Here is a 19,462-nt window from a genome sequence, read left to right as displayed (position 1 = left end):
TCAGCGAATGGAGAGCATCATCACGAACTCTGGAGGGAAGAGACAGGAGACATGTGGTGAGAATAAAAACTGTAGAAATCAGGGAGACAGGAGACATGAGGTGAGAATAACAACTGTAGAAAGTCAGGGAGACAGGAGAAATGAGGTGAGAATAACAACTGTAGAAAGTTAGGGAGACAGGAGACATGAGGTGAGAATAACAGCTTAGAAAGTCAGGGAGACAGGAGACGTGAGGTGAGAATAACAACTTTAGAAAGTCAGGGAGACAGGAGATGTGAGGTGAGAATAACAGCGGTAGAAAGTCAGGGAGACAGGAGACATGAGGTGAGAATAACAGCTTAGAAAGTCAGGGAGACAGGAGACGTGAGGTGAGAGAACAACTTTAGAAAGTCAGGGAGACAGGAGATGTGAGGTGAGAATAACAGCTGTAGAAAGTCAGGGAGACAGGAGACATGAGGTGAGAATAACAACTTTAGAAAGTCAGGGAGACAGGAGACGTGAGGTGAGAATAACAACTGTAGAAAGTCAGGGAGACAGGAGGCATGAGGTGAGAATAACAACTTTAGAAAGTCAGGGAGACAGGAGACATGAGGTGAGAATAACAGCCGTAGAAAGTCAGGGAGACAGGAGACGTGAGGTGAAAATAACAGCTGTAGAAAGTCAGGGAGACAGGAGACATGAGGTGAGAATAACAGCTGCAGAAAGTCAGGGAGACAGGAGACATGAGGTGAGAATAACAGCTGTAGAAAGTCAGGGAGACGGGGGACATGAGGTGGGAATAACAGCTGCAGAAATTCAGGGAGACAGGAGGCATGAGGTGAGAATAACAGCTGTAGAAAGTCAGGGAGACAGGAGACATGAGGTGGGAATAACAGCTGTAGAAAGTCAGGGAGACAGGAGACATGAGGTGAGAATAACAGCTGTAGAAGGTCAGGGAGACAGGAGATATGAGGTGAGAATAACAGCTGTAGAGACTCGGAGACAGAAGACGTGAGGTGAGAATAACAGCTGTAGAAAGTCAGGGAGACTGGAGACATGAGGTGAGAATAACAGCCGTAGAAAGTCAGGGAGACAGGAGACATGAGGTGAGAATAACAGCTGTAGAAAGTCAGGGAGACAGGAGACATGAGGTGGCAATAACAGCTGTAGAGAGTCAGGGAGACAGGAGACATGAGGTGAGAATAACAGCTGTAGGAAGTCAGGAAGACACGAGAAATGAGGTAAGAATAACAGCTGTAGAAAGTCAGGGAGACGGGGGACATGAGGTGGGAATAACAGCTGCAGAAATTCAGGGAGACAGGAGGCATGAGGTGAGAATAACAGCTGTAGAAAGTCAGGGAGACAGGAGACATGAGGTGGGAATAACAGCTGTAGAAAGTCAGGGAGACAGGAGACATGAGGTGAGAATAACAGCTGTAGAAGGTCAGGGAGACAGGAGATATGAGGTGAGAATAACAGCTGTAGAGACTCGGAGACAGAAGACGTGAGGTGAGAATAACAACTTTAGAAAGTCAGGGAGACTGGAGACATGAGGTGAGAATAACAGCCGTAGAAAGTCAGGGAGACAGGAGACATGAGGTGAGAATAACAGCTGTAGAAAGTCAGGGAGACAGGAGACATGAGGTGGCAATAACAGCTGTAGAGAGTCAGGGAGACAGGAGACATGAGGTGAGAATAACAGCTGTAGGAAGTCAGGAAGACACGAGAAATGAGGTAAGAATAACAGCTGTAGAAAGTCAGGGAGACAGGAGACATGAGGTGAGAATAACAGCTGTAGAAAGTCATGGAGACAGGAGACATGAGGTGAGAATAACAGCTGTAGAAAGTCATGGAGACAGGAGACATGAGGTGAGAGTAACAACTGTAGAAAGTCAGGGAGACAGGAGACATGAGGTGAGAATAACAACTGTAGAAGGTCAGGGAGACAGGAGATATGAGGTGAGAATAACAGCTGTAGAAGGTCAGGGAGACAGGAGATATGAGGTGAGAATAACAGCTGTAGAGACTCGGAGACAGAAGATGTGAGGTGAGAATAACAACTTTAGAAGGTCAGGGAGACTGGAGACATGAGGTGAGAATAACAGCCGTAGAAAGTCAGGGAGACAGGAGACATGAGGTGGCAATAACAGCTGTAGAGAGTCAGGGAGACAGGAGACATGAGGTGAGAATAACAGCTGTAGGAAGTCAGGAAGACACGAGAAATGAGGTAAGAATAACAGCTGTAGAAAGTCAGGGAGACAAGAGACATGAGGTGAGAATAACAGCTGTAGAAAGTCAGGGAAACAGGAGACATGAGGTGGGAATAACAGCTGTAGAAAGTCAGGGAGACAGGAGACATGAGGTGAGAATAACAACTGTAGAAGGTCAGGGAGACAGGAGATATGAGGTGAGAATAACAGCTGTAGAGACTCGGAGACAGAAGACGTGAGGTGAGAATAACAACTTTAGAAAGTCAGGGAGACTGGAGACATGAGGTGAGAATAACAGCCGTAGAAAGTCAGGGAGACAGGAGACATGAGGTGAGAATAACAGCTGTAGAAAGTCAGGGAGACTGGAGACATGAGGTGGCAATAACAGCTGTAGAGAGTCAGGGAGACAGGAGACATGAGGTGAGAATAACAGCTGTAGGAAGTCAGGAAGACACGAGAAATGAGGTAAGAATAACAGCTGTAGAAAGTCAGGGAGACAGGAGACATGAGGTGAGAATAACAGCTGTAGAAAGTCAGGGAAACAGGAGACATGAGGTGAGAATAACAACTGTAGAAAGTCAGGGAGACAGGAGACATGAGGTGAGAATAACAACTGTAGAAGGTCAGGGAGACAGGAGATATGAGGTGAGAATAACAGCTGTAGAAGGTCAGGGAGACAGGAGATATGAGGTGAGAATAACAGCTGTAGAGACTCAGAGACAGAAGATGTGAGGTGAGAATAACAACTTTAGAAAGTCAGGGAGACTGGAGACATGAGGTGAGAATAACAGCCGTAGAAAGTCAGGGAGACAGGAGACATGAGGTGGCAATAACAGCTGTAGAGAGTCAGGGAGACAGGAGACATGAGGTGAGAATAACAGCTGTAGGAAGTCAGGAAGACACGAGAAATGAGGTAAGAATAACAGCTGTAGAAAGTCAGGGAGACAGGAGACATGAGGTGAGAATAACAGCTGTAGAAAGTCAGGGAAACAGGAGACATGAGGTGAGAATAACAACTGTAGAAAGTCAGGGAGACAGGAGACGTGAGGTGAGAATAACAGCTGTAGAAAGTCAGGGAGACAGGAGACATGAGGTGAGAATAACAGCTGTAGAAAGTCAGGGAAACAGGAGACATGAGGTGAGAATAACAACTGTAGAAAGTCATGGAGACAGGAGACATGAGGTGAGAATAACAACTGTAGAAAGTCAGGGAGACAGGAGACATGAGGTGAGAATAACAGCTTTAGAAAGTCAGGGAGACTGGGGACATGAGGTGGGAATAACAGCTGTAGAAAGTCAGGGAGACAGGAGACATGAGGTGAGAATAACAACTGTAGAAGGTCAGGGAGACAGGAGATATGAGGTGAGAATAACAGCTGTAGAAGGTCAGGGAGACAGGAGATATGAGGTGAGAATAACAGCTGTAGAGACTCGGAGACAGAAGATGTGAGGTGAGAATAACAACTTTAGAAAGTCAGGGAGACTGGAGACATGAGGTGAGAATAACAGCCGTAGAAAGTCATGGAGACAGGAGACATGAGGTGAGAATAACAACTGTAGAAAGTCAGGGAGACAGGAGATATGAGGTGAGAATAACAGCTGTAGAGACTCGGAGACAGAAGATGTGAGGTGAGAATAACAACTTTAGAAAGTCAGGGAGACAGGAGACATGAGGTGGCAATAACAGCTGTAGAGAGTCAGGGAGACAGGAGACATGAGGTGAGAATAACAGCTGTAGGAAGTCAGGAAGACACGAGAAATGAGGTAAGAATAACAGCTGTAGAAAGTCAGGGAGACAGGAGACATGAGGTGAGAATAACAGCTGTAGAAAGTCAGGGAAACAGGAGACATGAGGTGAGAATAACAACTGTAGAAAGTCAGGGAGACAGGAGACGTGAGGTGAGAATAACAGCCGTAGAAAGTCAGGGAGACAGGAGACGTGAGGTGAGAATAACAGCTGTAGAAAGTCAGGGAGACAGGAGACATGAGGTGAGAATAACAACTGTAGAAAGTCAGGGAGACAGGAGACGTGAGGTGAGAATAACAGCCGTAGAAAGTCAGGGAGACAGGAGACATGAGGTGAGAATAACAGCTGTAGAAAGTCAGGGAGACAGGAGACATGAGGTGGCAATAACAGCTGTAGAGAGTCAGGGAGACAGGAGACATGAGGTGAGAATAACAGCTGTAGGAAGTCAGGAAGACACGAGAAATGAGGTAAGAATAACAGCTGTAGAAAGTCAGGGAGACAGGAGACATGAGGTGAGAATAACAGCTGTAGAAAGTCAGGGAAACAGGAGACATGAGGTGAGAATAACAACTGTAGAAAGTCAGGGAGACAGGAGACATGAGGTGAGAATAACAGCCGTAGAAAGTCAGGGAGACAGGAGACGTGAGGTGAGAATAACAGCCGTAGAAAGTCAGGGAGACAGGAGACGTGAGGTGAGAATAACAGCCGTAGAAAGTCAGGGAGACAGGAGACGTGAGGTGAGAATAACAGCCGTAGAAAGTCAGGGAGACAGGAGACGTGAGGTGAGAATAACAGCTGTAGAAAGTCAGGGAGACAGGAGACATGAGCTGAGAATAACAACTGTAGAAAGTCAGGGAGACAGGAGACATGAGGTGAAAATAACAGCCGTAGAAAGTCAGGGAAACAGGTTAAAGTTGTGTTGCTCACCTTCAAAGTCAATGTTCCCGTCTGCATTAATGTCCAGCTCCTTCAGGATCTCCTCCAGCTCTCCTTTCTTTAACTTCTCTCCCAGCAGTGATTTAATCGCCTCTTTCATCTCATCCTGGTTGATTTTTCCATCTCCATCCAGATCAAACTTTCACCCAGAAAAGAGAGAAACAACTTCATAAGTGATGCTTTTATCATCTGAAGCTGGAAAGTCTCCAGTCCACCTGACAGTGTCCTTCCCTCTCTGTGAGTCCTGGATCAGTTCACTGAGTTTAGAGGAGTTCAGGATCACTGGCCACAGGTCAGTGCTGCTGGTTTGTATTTAATCTGATAGTGGACATGTATAGCGCTTGTCTAGTCATGTGACTTCTCGAAGGTCACACCTACACGTTCTCTCACTGACGGTAGAGGACTACCCATCAGTGTTAGCTAATCCTATTGGTAAGCTGCATTTACACACTGCTGACGCAGCAGTGGGAGGTCAGTCGGGGGTTAGGAATCCTGCTCCAGGACGCCGACATGTGACTGCAGGAGCTGGGGATCGAACCCACGACCTTCTGACTGTGAGACGACCACTGATCCACAGTCCCCACATATCTGGATGTGTTTTATCTACTGATAATAAACAGAGCTGTTATAATAACTATAATAAAGAGAGCATATTGTTGTTGACTGACCTGGACAAAAGCCGACTGGAGCTCCTTCAGTCCCAGCATATGAGCGGTCTCCCCCATCATCCTGGGCCCCATCAGCTCAACAAAGTCTTCAAAATCCATCAGTCCCCCCACTGGAGAGAGGAGAGCAGTCAGGGGCCGGGATGACAAAACACCAAAATATTAACTCATAATCAGCGTCTCACTCAGGGGTGTCAAACTCAAGGCCCGGGGGCCAAATCCGGCCCATGGCACAGATCCTATTTTTAATATAACTGGCCCACCAGTATGAGGTCGGCAGGTTTACTCCAGTATAAAAATCTAAATTTAACCTCGATGACTAAAATTTCCTTAAGTCATTAGAGGTAGAAATAGTTAAAACAATTAGATCAAAAGTTAGGAATGTGGGAAAATAAATTTGTGTTTTCATTTCATGTTTTCTAATCTGCATCTCACAGTTATGACTTAAGCTTATGGTTTTGACTTTCAGTATGATATTTTAACTTTTCAAATTCACAATTTTAATTTTTAAGTCAAATTTTGACGTTTAAGACTTATGAAATTGAATTTTATCTTACATTTTGACATTTTCAACTCTAGCTTTGAATTTTAATTGCAAATATTAACCTTTTCTATTCAAAATCTTAAATCTTTAGCTCATCTTTGGACCTTAAAAACTCAAAATATTTAATTTTACTTGATATTTTGACATTGAAAACTCATTATTTAGAATTTTATCTTATATTTTGACCTCTAAAACTCTTGATTTTGAATTTTATCTTATATTTTGACCTTTAAAACTCTTGATTTTGAATTTTATCTTATATTTTGACCTTTAAAACTCTTGATTTTGAATTTTATCTGATATTTTGACCTTTAAAACTCTTGATTTTGAATTTTATCTTATATTTTAACCTTTAAAACTCTTGATTTTGAATTTTATCTGATATTTTGACCTTTAAAACTCTTGATTTTGAATTTTATCTTATATTTTGACCTTTAAAACTCTTGAATTTGAATTTTATCTGATATTTTGACCTTTAAAACTCATTATTTAGAATTTTATCTTATATTTTGACCTTTAAACCTCTTGATTTTGAATTTTATCTGATATTTTGACCTTTAAAACTCATTATTTAGAATTTTATCGTATATTTTGATCTTTCAAACTCTTAGTTCATCTCATAGTTTCACCTTCTAAACTCTTGATTTAGAATTTTTTTCATGACATTTTTAACTCCTTAAATATAACATTTAATCCCAAATATTGACTTTTTGGATTCAAAATTTTAAACTATATCATCTTTCTGACCTTTCAAAGTCATGATTTTGATATTTTTAGGACTTTAACTCTTAAAGATCACGGTTTTTACTCTTTCTTTTAAATCTCAGAATCATTTACCATCATCGTTATGTTTTTCCTCTATAATTTGTCACTGGTGAAGATGAGGTGGACAGTTTATGGGAACTTTGACCCAGTCCGGCCCTCAGGTTAGACCCAAACTCAGACTTGGGCCCCTGCTGTGCTTGAGTCTGACACCCCTGCTCTAACTGTGTGTTCATTTCCTATTATCTGCTCACTTCTCATTTTGATCTGCTGCACTATCTCCAGCAGCTCCATCTCTGTGGGCATGTACCCCATGGTCCTCATGCACTCAGCCACATCCTTGTAGTTCAGGTAGCCGTCCTGGTCGTAGTCAAACTCTTTAAAGGCCTCCTGCAGCTCTTTAGACACAGAAGAGACTTCAGTTATCAGAGATCTCAGCTGCCACAGTCTGCAGGATCTCAGCTCTAATATCAAAAGAAAACCCCGTTAAAACCAAAGGTTTCATTTAGAGAAAGGTAGACACCCAACACCTCAGAGAAAGGACCAGCAAACATTTATAAGAGTGATATGAACGCCAGCTCTGGAGCCACATGCGGCTCTTTTCTGTCTTTATTTGAAATATTCTTCCCCAAGAAAAAAACTTTAACCTCAGAAGTTATACATTACGTCACATTGATCAGTTTGTTCTCTCCTCTTGTACAGTTGGTCTAAACTGTCTTTTTAAGCCCAAGTTTTTCACTTCTTTTGCTGCTTTTCACCAGTCTTTTCTTTTTTCTCCTGCTATTTGCATTTTTTCCACTTTTTTCCATGTTTGCTTCTCATTTATTTAAACCGCCTTTTTCCATTGAATGCTACTTTTTCCCCTTTTTTGCCACCTTTGTCCATTTTAGTCCCTTTTCACTTATTTTTGTCACATTTTTGAACCATTTTTGTCACCTGTAACTTGTTTTCTAAATCAATTTTGCCACTTTTTCCACCCAATTTTTGCCAGTTTTCACCAATTTTTTGCCACGTCTTTGCCAGTTTTTTAACACTTTTTGCCTCTTTTGTCTTTTTTAGTCTCTTTTTACTCATTTTTGCCACATTTCTGACCGTTTTTGACCATTTGTGCCACCCTTGACTCAATTTTTATTCAATTCTGATACTTTTTCACCCAATTTTTGCCAATTTCCATCAATTTTTGCCAGTTCTTTGCCTCTTTTGTCCATTTTAGTCTCTTTTCACTCATTTTTGGCCACATTTTTGACCATTTTTGCCACCTCTAACACATTTTTTTAATCAGTTTTGCTACTTTTTCACCCAATATTTGCCAGTTTTCATCAATTTGCTTCTTTTGTCCATTTGAGTCCCTTTTCACTTTTTTTGCCACATTTATACAGTTTTTGATCATTTTTGCCATCTATAACTCATTTTTTAATTAATTTTGCTACTTTTTTTACCAAATTTTTTCCCAATTTTTATATATTTTGCCACTTTTTCGCCAGTTTTTGACCAGTTTGCCTCTTTTGTCTATTTTAGCCTCTCTTCACTCACATTTTTTGCCACATTTTTGATCAGTTTTGCCATCTGTAAAACGTTTTTTTGTTATCAATTTTTGCGATTTTACACCAGTTTTCATGTTGTTTTCTTGCTTTTACTATTTTCAATCCCCCCCCCCCTTTGCTATTTTTGCCCTTTCTTGCACATTTAAGCTACCTTTTACTATTGAATGCCAGTTTTTTCCCATTTTTGCCTCTTTTGTCCATTTTAGCCTCTTTTTACTCATTTTTGCCACATTTTTGATCAGTTTTCCCACCTGTTATTCATTTTTTTGTCATCAATTTTTGTGATTTTTCACCCGTTTTCGCCTTGTTTTCTTGCTTTTTGCAATCCCCTCTTTGCCACTCTATACCCCTTCTTGCACATTTAAGCTGCCTTTTACCATTGAATGACAGTTTTTTTTCCCATTTTTGCCACTTTTGTCCATTTTAGTTACTAATTTTTGCCACATTTGACTGTTTTTCAATTATTTTGCCATCTTTAACTTAATTTTTCAACAAATTTTTTCCACTTTTTGATCATTTCACAACTTTAACTTATCTTTATTGCCACTTTAACCATTTTTCGCCACTTTTCACCACCTAGATTGTGGCTCAAAGTTTTTTTTTTTAAATAGTTTGGCTCTTTGGTTGAGCTGGGTTGAGTAACACTGGTTTATAACATTGACTGTTAAACACACGTGACACAGTTTCAGTCCAAAATACGGATGGGTGGTGCTGTATGCAGGCAAAACTTCACAATGATAATAATTATTATTATTAATAATGATGTTGATCTGTTTCACTCACCATCCAGTTCAGCCTGGGCTAACTCTCTGTCCTGCAAACAAAGAAACAAAGATGTTGAATTCTAAATCTGCTCTCATAAAGTCAGATGAATCCTGTGCAAAACTAAAAACTAGTAAAACGTTTTAAAACCAGTTTGATGTACTAGTGAGAAGAAAGGACCTTTGGTTAAATTTATCTCCACACACTGAGAGCTGTGACTGAGGTCAGTTTCATGGTCCTGCAGACAACAGGTGAGCATAAACACGCTCAAGCAGCCATGTGTTTGCCAGCCTCTCCTCTGGATTAGACTAATGTGTGCTGGCAGTAAGTCTGGACTAATGAGACTCTAATACTAAAGACACAGCAGGCTTAGTGAGCACAGCTCAGCTACACAAGTGCAATCTAAACTGTTGAATGTTGGTGTTTGACACAGATCTCAGCTGTTTAACTCGCTGATTCTGAAACTGAAAACCTCGTACAGAAACGTGAGACCCCAGCCTGCTTAGAAAGAGCGCTGTAAAGACTTTTAAAGAGTAAAGAGCGCTGTGGTCAACAGGATGTCCCATCCCAAACTCACCGCCCCAAAAACACTGTTGAGCACAGAGTTGTAGACTTTGTTCATGCTCTCAGTGTTCTTCTTGGACTTCTTTGAGGATTTCTTGGGCGTGTCGGAGACTGACCCCTCCTTGCTTTCTTTTCTACAGAGAAAAACATGTAAAAATCTGTGTTAATAATCAAAAATGTCTAATACCTATCAGCCAGCGGGGTACATGAACTTGGACCAGGAGTCGACGTGAATCCAGCGTTCTTAGATCATGGTGACAGGTGGACTAGAGAAACGCTGGAACACTAAACTCTGACAGAAACTCTGAGAGGAAGCATCGCTCACCCGTCTGTTGAGGCTGAATCAACAGAGGTAGTAGACGGTGTCCTGTCTCCTGCTTTGGACATGCTGTGAATAAACAAAGAGCCTGAAGTCAGCCCGGCAGATGCAGCAGCAGCTCCTGTATGCTTGAGTCTATGGTACTTCAGAGAGCCAAACCTGGAATGGAGATCTGTGGCTACTTCACAAACCTGCTCTGCCCTTCCTGTCCTCCTTCAGTGGTGCTCCACTTCTGTTGTGAATGGCTCTACTCAGTTTTTCCTTCACCTCTTTCCAACAGGAAGGCTTAAGAGGTGATTACCTGGCTAAAGATGCGGCCAACGATTAGAAAGCAAAACGTGGAGCGGCAGTGTGACTGATGGGACTTCTAAGAAGGATGTCTGCCTTCAAGGCCTCAAAGGTGGACGTCTTCTTCTCTGTAAAGAATCAAATATTACAGACTCAAAGCAACCTGGGCTCCCATTACACCTGAGCAGTGCCACAGGCTGATCGCCTCCATGCCACGCCGCACTGATGCAGTAATTCATGCAAAAGGAGACCCAACCAAGTATTGATGCATAGAAATGAACATACTTTTCAGAAGACTGACATTTCTGTTTAAAATATCCTTTTTTTATTGATCTTATGTAATATTTTAATTTTCTGAGACACTGAATTTTAGGTTTTCATTATCTGTAAGCCATAATTGTCAACATCTAAGATATAAAGGCTTGAAATATTTCACTCTGTGTGTAATGAGTCTATATAATATATGGGTCTACCTTTCAGAAACAAGTGACAAAAAATATTAAACTTTTTTATGATATTCTAATTTTTGAGATGCACCTGTAATTTAGCCATGGTTAAAAAAATGCTCATAAATTGGGAAATGATGGTTAAAAATACATCCAAATGCATTTATATTTGTAAAAATGATGCAACATTTGTTGCTTGGCTAGCCGGCTAAGGGGGGCCCTGTGTAATTTTCTCTCTAGGGGCCCTAAATCCCTAGCTACGCCCCTGATCATGAGATGTAGAAGAGAATGCCTTGAGCAGGTGAATTTTCCTCTGGGAATGTTTTACTCCAGGGTGAAGATGCTGCATCCTCTTCACTACCCTGCAGATATAAAGCATGCTGACTCATTACTACCAGTGTTATGTAGATTTCTGCTCACATTGCTGTCAGAGCCTTGATGTCTGAACATTGACTGATGCTGCTTCTCCCCAGACTGCTCAGAGAGCCGTCTACAGCTCATTAGTACCCGACCCTTTTACTGAGGGTCATGTATTCACATACATGCAGGTGCAGCTACAGTTGGTGGGGATAGCGTGTGCTGTGACGACGCTGTGAGACGCTACCTGTGGGGATAGCGTCTCTGGATCAATGACTATGGTGAAAAATGGAGGACACCACGGTGTGTTCAAGGGTTTTATCCTGCAGTCAGCACGGGTCAGCTTGGAGCTTAAAAATGATTACTGTGTCACAGTCATGGTGACGGCGTGTCCTGAAAATAAATCACTGTTCTTTCTGTAGTTCTTGGATCTGAACTGAGTGGACGTAAAACCGGGAAGTCCATCAGCACAGCAGGATGATGTTCACTAGTTTCCAGCTGATCAGGCTGTGCGGTCCTGTTACAAACACAGAAGCACCCCTGACTGCTCGTCCACCACAGACGACATAATCAGCAAGTTTCCCCAAAACAGGCCTGATGCCTCAGCCCTCTGAGAACAGGATTCAAACTGCTATTTTTAAAGGTTTTTATTCAGACAGTCCTGCTTTAACCATGGCAGACACATCATCAGTTCAGATCATATCTGAAAAATCAAACACACCATGGTTAGAGCAGAGTGAGGTCAGATGAGCTGAACTCACTGTTAGACGTGTGAGCAAACATTCATGCCTCATAGGTTTGGGTTTCTTTAATCTGAAGTAGACTCGTGTACTTCCCTCCCATCAGGGACACACTGGAGCTGAATCTGAAACTTTAGTAGAAAAATGAAATCAAGAAGAAAGACTCAGTTCTGTTTGTAAAAATACATTTTTATACCCACATAGATGATCCATTTACACTGAAATATTTATTTATGTTTGTTTTTTCTCTTCTGTTTCATTCATTCAGTGAAGTTCAGGTAGTACAGATATGACATTACACAAATCTCTTTATTTGTTTTCAAATACATAAATGCACAAACACTCATATACTGACTAAATAACAGAAGTACTGTGTCTTTAAATCATATTTTCATTGTTGTTAGTGAAAGGATGTCAGCCCTACATAACTCTGAGTCCAGAACTGTGGAAAGGCTGCAATAATACCAAAGACCTTTCTAGACATAAAGCTCTAACTGATAATGCTCAGTGGTTACAGAGTGTTTCTGTGACAGTTAAATCAAAGGTGGTACCTGGGTAGGTATTTCAACTTGACACACACAGAGAAAAATAAAGGCTCAGATTAGCAACAGCCTGACACACACTCTCAGCACAAAACACAACACACAGTTCTCTGTCCATCCAACACTGAAACCCATGTTAGAGTTTCAACTGCAACTGAAAACCCACATTTCAGTAACACATGTTTATAATGACAGGTGTTCCTTATAATGACCCTGATATCACAGTTCTCTGATCAGTGGTGGAGGAGACGGACGTCTGAGTCATGAGTACGGCTGATATTAGCTCCTAATCTGTCAAGTTCTGATTTCACTGGTTGGTTGGTTAATTGATTGGTTGGTTGGTTGGTTGGTTGGTTGGTTGATTGGCTAGTTGGTTGGTCAGTTGGTTGGTTGGTTGGTTGGTTGGTTGGTTGGTTTGGTGGTTGGGTGGTCAGATGTTTGGTTGGTTGGTTGATTGGCTAGTTGGTTGGTCAGTTGGTTGGTTGGTTGGTTGGTTGGTTGGTTGATTGGTTGGTTGATTGGTTGGTTGGTTGATTGGCTAGTTGGTTGGTCAGTTGGTTGGTTGGTTGGTTGGTTGGTTGGTTGATTGGTTGGTTGGTTGATTGGTTGGTTGGTTGGTTGATTGGTTGGTTGGTTGATTGGTTAGTTGGTTGGTTGGTTGGTTGGTTGGTTGGTTGGTTGGTTGATTGGTTGGTTGGTTGGTTGGTTGGTTGATTGGTTGGTTGGTTGGTTGATTGGTTGGTTGGTTGATTGGTTGGTTGGTTGGTTGGTTGGTTGGTTGGTTGGTTGGTTGGTTGGTTGGTTGGTTGGTTGGTTGGTTGGTTGGTTGGTTGATTGGTTGGTTGGTTGGTTGGTTGGTTGATTGGTTGGTTGGTTAATTGATTGGTTGGTTGGTTGGTTGGTTGGTTGGTTGGTTGGTTGATTGGTTGGTTGGTTGATTGGTTGGTTGGTTGGTTGATTGGTTGGTTGGTTGATTGGTTAGTTGGTTGGTTGATTGGTTGGTTGGTTGGTTGATTGGTTGGTTGGTTGATTGGTTAGTTGGTTGGTTGGTTGGTTGGTTGAAAAATTGATTGACCAGTGGATTTGTCGGTTGGATGGTTGGCTGATTGGTTGGTCTGTTGGTTGGTTGGTTGGTTGGTTGGTTGGTTGGTTGATTGGTTGGTTGGTTGATTGGTTGGTTGGTTGATTTGTTGGTTGGTTGGTTGGTTGATTGGTTGGTTGGTTGATTGGTTAGTTGGTTGGTTGGTTGGTTGGTTGGTTGAAAAATTGATTGACCAGTGGATTTGTCGGTTGGATGGTTGGCTGATTGGTTGGTCTGTTGGTTGATTGGTTGGTTGGTTGGTTGGTTGGTTGGTTGGTTGATTGGTTGTTGGTTGGTTGGTTGGTCGGTTGATTGGTTGGTTGGTTGGTTGGTTGGTTGGTTGAAAAATTGATTGACCAGTGGATTTGTCGGTTGGATGGTTGGTTGATTGGTTGGTTGATTAATTGGTTGGTTGGTTGGTTGGTTGGTTGGTTGATTAGTTGGTTGGTTGGTTGGTTGGTTGGTTGGTTGGTTAATTGATTGGTTGGTTGGTTGGTTGGTTGGTTGATTGGTTAGTTGGTTGGTTGGTTAATTGATTGGTTGGTTGGTTGGTTGGTTGGTTGGTTGGTTGATTGGTTGGTTGGTTGGTTGACCAGTTGATTTGTTGGTTGGTTGATTGGTTGGTTGATTGGTTGGTTGGTTGGTTGGTTGGTTAATTGATTGGTTGGTTGGTTGGTTGGTTGGTTGGTTGGTTGAAAAATTGATTGACCAGTGGATTTGTTGGTTGGATGGTTGGTTGATTGGTTGGTTGGTTGATTGGTTGGTTGGTTGACCAGTTGATTTGTTGGTTAGTTGATTAATTGATTGGTTGGTTGGTTGGTTGGTTGGTTGGTTGGTTGGTTGGTTGATTGGTTGGTTGATTGGTTGGTTGATTTGTTGGTTGGTTGGTTGGTTGATTAATTGATTGGTTGGTTGATTAATTGGTTGGTTGGTTGGTTGGTTGGTTGGTTGGTTGGTTAATTGATTGGTTGGTTGGTTGGTTGGTTGGTTGCTTAATTGATTGGTTGGTTGGTTGGTTGGTTGGTTGGTTGGTTGGTTGGTTGGTTGGTTGGTTGGTTAATTGGTTGGTTGGTTGGTTGGTTGGTTGGTTGGTTGGTTGGTTAATTGGTTGGTTGGTTGGTTGGTTAATTGGTTGGTTGGTTGGTTGGTTAATTGGTTGGTTGGTTGGTTGGTTGGTTGGTTGGTTGGTTGGTTGGTTGGTTGGTTGGTTGGTTGGTTGGTTAATTGATTGGTTGGTTGGTTGGTTGGTTGGTTAATTGATTGGTTGGTTGGTTGGTTGGTTGGTTGGTTGGTTGGTTGGTTGGTTAGTTGGTTGGTTGGTTGGTTGTTTGGTTGGTTGATTGGTTGGTTGGTTGGTTGGTTGGTTGGTTAGTTGGTTGTTTGGTTGGTTGGTTGTTTGGTTGGTTGATTGGTTGGTTGGTTGGTTGACCAGTTGATTTGTTGGTTGGTTGGTTGGTTGGTTGGTTGGTTGGTTGATTGGTTGGTTGGTTGGTTGACCAGTTGATTTGTTGGTTGGTTGGTTGGTTGGTTGATTGGTTGGTTGGTTGGTTGACCAGTTGATTGGTTGGTTGGCTGATTGGTTGGTTGGTTGGTTGACCAGTTGATTGGTTGGTTGGTTGGTTGGTTGATTAATTGATTGACTCATTGGCTAACTGACTTACTGACTGACCTTTTTTTCAATGTTTAAAATAAGAAGTTAAAAAAAGAATAATAAAGTAATTCTAACATAACCTGAAAAGATTTTTTATTGAACATGTTCAACATAATTAATTGTGGTACATGTTGGAGCAGGACTTTAAACATTTTTTCTCAGCCCTTGGAAAGCTTAAAAACTTTCTTACCTTCATTCTCAGCTCTAAAAAGTAATACAGTGTAATACAGAGAGTAATAGGGAGGTGTAGCAGGTGTGTTCAGGCTATAAAAGAAAAGCCAAAGGAATACAATAATGTTTTATTCTATTAGAAAAGCAGAAATGGTTTTAGATGTAGAACAGCTGTGTTCAGATATCAGTGGAAATATTTATCTGATGTCTGAAGCTGAAGTTTCTAAAGGGGAGTTTTATGGTGTTGAGCAGAGGTTGTGATTCAGCTGGTACCTTTGGTCTCATTTTAAAAAACAGAATAAAAGTAGGGTTAAAATATAAAATACATGCATGTTACTGAGTTCTGAGTGTAGCTGGTGCAGTAGTTTCTGCTTCTGTGTTGCTGTGGAAGCTTCTACTTCTTCATTGGTTGTTTAAAAAACATTAGCAAACAGAGGCATCATTAATTTCCCCTTTTTATGGATGGGATGCATTTGTGTGACCCAACTATGACCCCTGAATGAGGACCAACCCAAAACCTCTGCTGCCCTAGTTTTAAAAAAAACAAATGATTTGAATTGAGTGCAGGAGATGAAAAATTTCCTACATTTTTAGTGTCATTTTGACAGAAGGGCACTCGTGTCCTTCTCCTCGCATGTGTTTATTTTTGGTGTCTCTTGTTTGTACACGTTTTGTTGTTTTCATCCTTTATCCCTCTGTTTTTTAAATCCCCTCAGCCTGTCCTTCGTTCTCGTGTCTTCATCTCACACCCAGACCTTTCCTCTCCCATCAGCTCCGTCCTGGCCGCCGCAGCAGCCCGTACCCAGGCCCCGGTGGTGGGTCGCTGGCAGGTTCTTGTACACGGCCCTGCTGTATGGGATAAAGCACAGGCCCAGCTGGAGGTGTCGGGCCAGGCGACAGTACGCAGCCAGTGCCAGCACCAGGAGCGGGGTGACCAAGAGGAAGCCCACGACCAGCAGAGCCACGCAGCCGCCATCAGTCAGCAGGTCTGAGCAGTAGGGAGTGGTCCCGTGGGGGCGGACCTTAGGAGAGAGAAGAGGGAGGGACTATTATCAGAGGCTGTGGAAGGACATGCAGTAGATGGCGATATAACACTGACCTTATGCATTCATGATGATTCAGCATTAATGCAACATGAACACACTATTTTAGTCCTTTTGGGGTAGAAAATCCTGCAGACCCTCTCAGATATGATGATCCTGTTTTAAAACTCAACTCCAGAAAGAGAAGGAAGAGGTAAAAGTTCAGGAATGTTCCAGAGGAGCCGTAGAGTAAGAGGACAGTGAAGAAGGAACTCCCCTTCATATTCAGGATGCACTCAGGGATGAGGAAGCGTGGTGGACAGAGGAAGAGTGGTTTTAGTAGAGAGCGTGCTAACTAAAGGCTGAAAGGTTAACCTCATGGCCTCTGTTAAACTAGGATAGCATAACTCACTGATCATACACTGGCGGCCCGGGGACCATATCAGGCCCCCCAAAGCTTCCTGTCTGGACCCTGAAAGATCATTAAATTCAGAAAAGGAGGAGAGAAGATGCTGTGGTTTTAAGAGTATTCTTTGGCTCTAAATGTCTGCAGCTGTTAAATCCATCCCACAAACAATTAATATGGAAATAGTTTTAGAATGACTGAACATTTGATCTGTTTTACTGAAATTTACCATCATAATGAGTAGATATTTAAAAAAAAAGGTCAAGGTTGGCAGAAGTGCTGCAAAAATGATCAGATTAAGTGGGAAAAGGGGTTAAAGAGTGGCACAAAAGGAAAAAGGCAGAAAAAGTTGTAAAAAAAAAAAAATAGGTTGAAGTGTGCTAGGTGATAGGTAAAAGCTGCAAAAATTGCTGGAAAAATGTAATGAAAAGTGGTTAGAAAGTGGCAAAAATGAGATAAAACTGGTACTAAATCACATTGTGGAGGGCCCATTCTCTGGGATTTTCAGGGGCCCAGCAGACTCTGCTGTCAGGCCTGTCTCCTTGTGGTCTGCTGGTAGATAATCGAGATAAAGTTCACTGGAAATGCCTAAAAATGTCCTGTGTTTAGAAAGAAAATTCAAATTCTACTACAACTAGAAAAACACTCAGGAAGCGCTGACCTCCACCATCAGCCCTATCTCCCGATAGTGAAGAATCTTTTAAAAACATTCCTGGATCCAGACTGTGATCCAGATCACTCCCAAAATCTAATTAGCCGATTACTCCCTCCCTGGTGGGGTGGAGACACGGTGAGGCAAAGCATTGGCTTTGCTACGTGTGGACTGTCATGGCGGAATTACCCATGGTCTCACTGGACTACTGGAAGTCATGTCAGAGGGTGAATATTCCTCTATTCCTCCCAGCATTGTGAGTATTCTCGCTACAATTCGCTGTCTTTCTCTCTGTTACGCTCCGACTCGTCTCCTCAACCGGGCGTGTGTCTTTCAAACTCTATAAACTCCAAAACTTTGAATAGAAACACACCCAAAATGCTGCTGGGATTGAAGTTACTCATGTCCGCCATCTCCTGGTGTAAAGTGGTAACAGTGCAGACATCCCCCATTAGCCCTATCTCCCATTGATAAAGAATCCTTTAAAAAATTCCTGATCTAAATAAGTCCCTACTGTACCTGAGGGTGGCTGAATACAGCCATGCACCTTCAATAATAGTGCAGACAAGGCCACCTATTAGGAGGGAGGAGTGGCCCAGCCAACAAAACCATGGTACCAAGCTGTGATATTTTATATTTAACCTGAATCATAACCACTCTGATCAAACAAACACATATCTTTTTAATTCATCTGTGCAGTAAGTAGCCCTCTTCAAGAGGGTAATCCTTAGAAATAGCTAAAATGGGTTAATAATGGCAAAAATGCTGGGAAAGGTGGTGAAACTGGAGTTTAAGATTAGCAGAAATGGGTTAGAAATGTCAAAATTTGGATAAAAGTGGCAAAAAATGAAAAATGGCATTTAAGTAGTAAAAGGGATTAAAAAAGTGACTGAAATGGCGTTAAAGTGGCAAAAACTGGTGGAAACTGGTGAAATGGGATGAAAAATTGATTTAAACTGACAAAAAGGGGTTAGCTGAAGCAGAAACGGTCAGAAATGGGAATGTGAACTTGTTTAAAAAGTGGTTAAAGGAGTTAATAGTGGGTCAACAGAGCCAACCATAGGTAAAGAGATGCAAGATTTGGTTTAGAAATGGCAAAAGCAGGCAGAAAAAAGTGGTGTAAAAGAGTTTAAAATGGACAAAAATGGGTTTTAAGTGGCAAAAATGTGTTAAAGATGGTGAAATTGGTGGAAAAAGTGACGACAACAGGTTGAAATTAGGCAAAATTGGTGTAAAGTGGCAACAGTGTCATTTAAATTATATTCTAAAGTTTTTTAAGGCATCTGGAGACCCCCTCTCAGTGTCCCTCAATGGGGTCCCGACCCCAACGTTGAGAACCACTGGTTTAAAGAAATGTTGCATTATGTAAGACAAATGAACGTACACCCAGGATTGATTTTACTGTCTAAAACTTTGCCCCAGACCTCCTGAATCTGAGCCAGCTTTGTAAAGACCCAGTTTTTAGGAGGGTTCCAGGACAGCTTTGGTCCTCTTATTTTGAAAAAGCTTAAAAATCTATTCTGACGGCATTTTTCTACTTTCTCTCTTATCCTTTGATTTCCCCCCAGTCTCCTGGTCCTGCTTAATCCCCCTCTAAGCTGCAGTCACATGGGGTCTAACTGTGAGAACAGAGGGAATCCTGGTCATTAAGAAAGATGTTGGCCCACATAGGTGCCATAAAGGTCTCTGGACCACCATGATTATTGCAGCCCATAATGCTGAATGGTTAGTCTTTGTTTAGATTAGAGTATGTTTCCATCCCATTCACTGCAGTGCATTCTTCATCTGTTCCTAAGCACATTTTCTGCTTGGCTAAGTAACCTTTAACTTCTGTGTTCTGACTCCTGATTCCCCTCCATCTCTTTATCTTGGAGAACCCAGACTTATCAGATTAGAGGACCTCTCATCAGTCATGGAGCCAACCCAACCCCCAGGCAAAACTGCCTGGAACTTCTGGATCAAAGTTCTGAGATCAGGGCTTTAAGATATTTCATATGAAGAGACAGCTCTCTGGGGTGAACATTCATCTTTAAAAAATGTAAACTAATTATTTCACACCCAGAAATCACTGCTT

General features: G+C 42.0%; 2 protein-coding genes across 3 annotated transcripts in view; both read right to left on the bottom strand.

Annotated features, from left to right (window-relative positions):
• si:cabz01076231.1 (calcium-binding protein 2) lies at positions 1-10,100 on the bottom strand. Its single transcript, XM_041779194.1, has 7 exons — positions 10,039-10,100; positions 9,727-9,847; positions 9,171-9,201; positions 7,098-7,241; positions 5,541-5,650; positions 4,864-5,011; positions 1-29 (listed from the first exon to the last, which is right to left on the bottom strand). The coding sequence occupies exons 1-7, from the start codon at positions 10,098-10,100 to the stop codon at positions 1-3; spliced, it is 645 nt and encodes a 214-aa protein (XP_041635128.1).
• Positions 10,101-10,392: 292 nt separating this feature from the next.
• The window catches only part of tmem88b (transmembrane protein 88 b), a 12,882-nt gene continuing 3,812 nt past the window's right edge, over positions 10,393-19,462 (bottom strand). Inside the window, exons 3-4 of one of the 2 annotated variants that reach the window (XR_005991459.1) lie at positions 15,895-16,330; positions 10,393-10,448 (exon numbers count right to left, since the gene is read on the bottom strand). Coding sequence is in view for 1 of the 2 variants with exons in the window: in XM_041779192.1 (XP_041635126.1) it covers positions 16,052-16,330 (279 nt within the window). In the remaining variant the exon portion in view is untranslated. Of the gene's footprint in view, positions 10,449-15,230; positions 16,331-19,462 lie in introns of those variants that run through there. The other variant, XM_041779192.1, reaches the window with a different exon arrangement.

The sequence above is a fragment of the Cheilinus undulatus genome, linkage group 22, assembly GCF_018320785.1.
Source record: "Cheilinus undulatus linkage group 22, ASM1832078v1, whole genome shotgun sequence".
Lineage (NCBI taxonomy): Eukaryota > Metazoa > Chordata > Actinopteri > Labriformes > Labridae > Cheilinus > Cheilinus undulatus.
Note: the sequence above shows the minus strand (reverse complement) of the source record. Positions and strands in the feature narration are given on the sequence as shown.

Coding starts and splice junctions, on each gene's coding strand:
- si:cabz01076231.1 (XM_041779194.1), bottom strand. CDS start 10,100: ATGTCCAAAGCAGGAGACAGGACACCGTCTACTACCTCTGTTGATTCA. Junction 5,012..5,540: donor TCCAGTCGGCTTTTGTCCAG/GTCAGTCAACAA, acceptor TCTGGGTGAAAG/TTTGATCTGGATGGAGATGG. Junction 30..4,863: donor CGGGAACATTGACTTTGAAG/GTGAGCAACACA, acceptor TCTTCCCTCCAG/AGTTCGTGATGATGCTCTCC.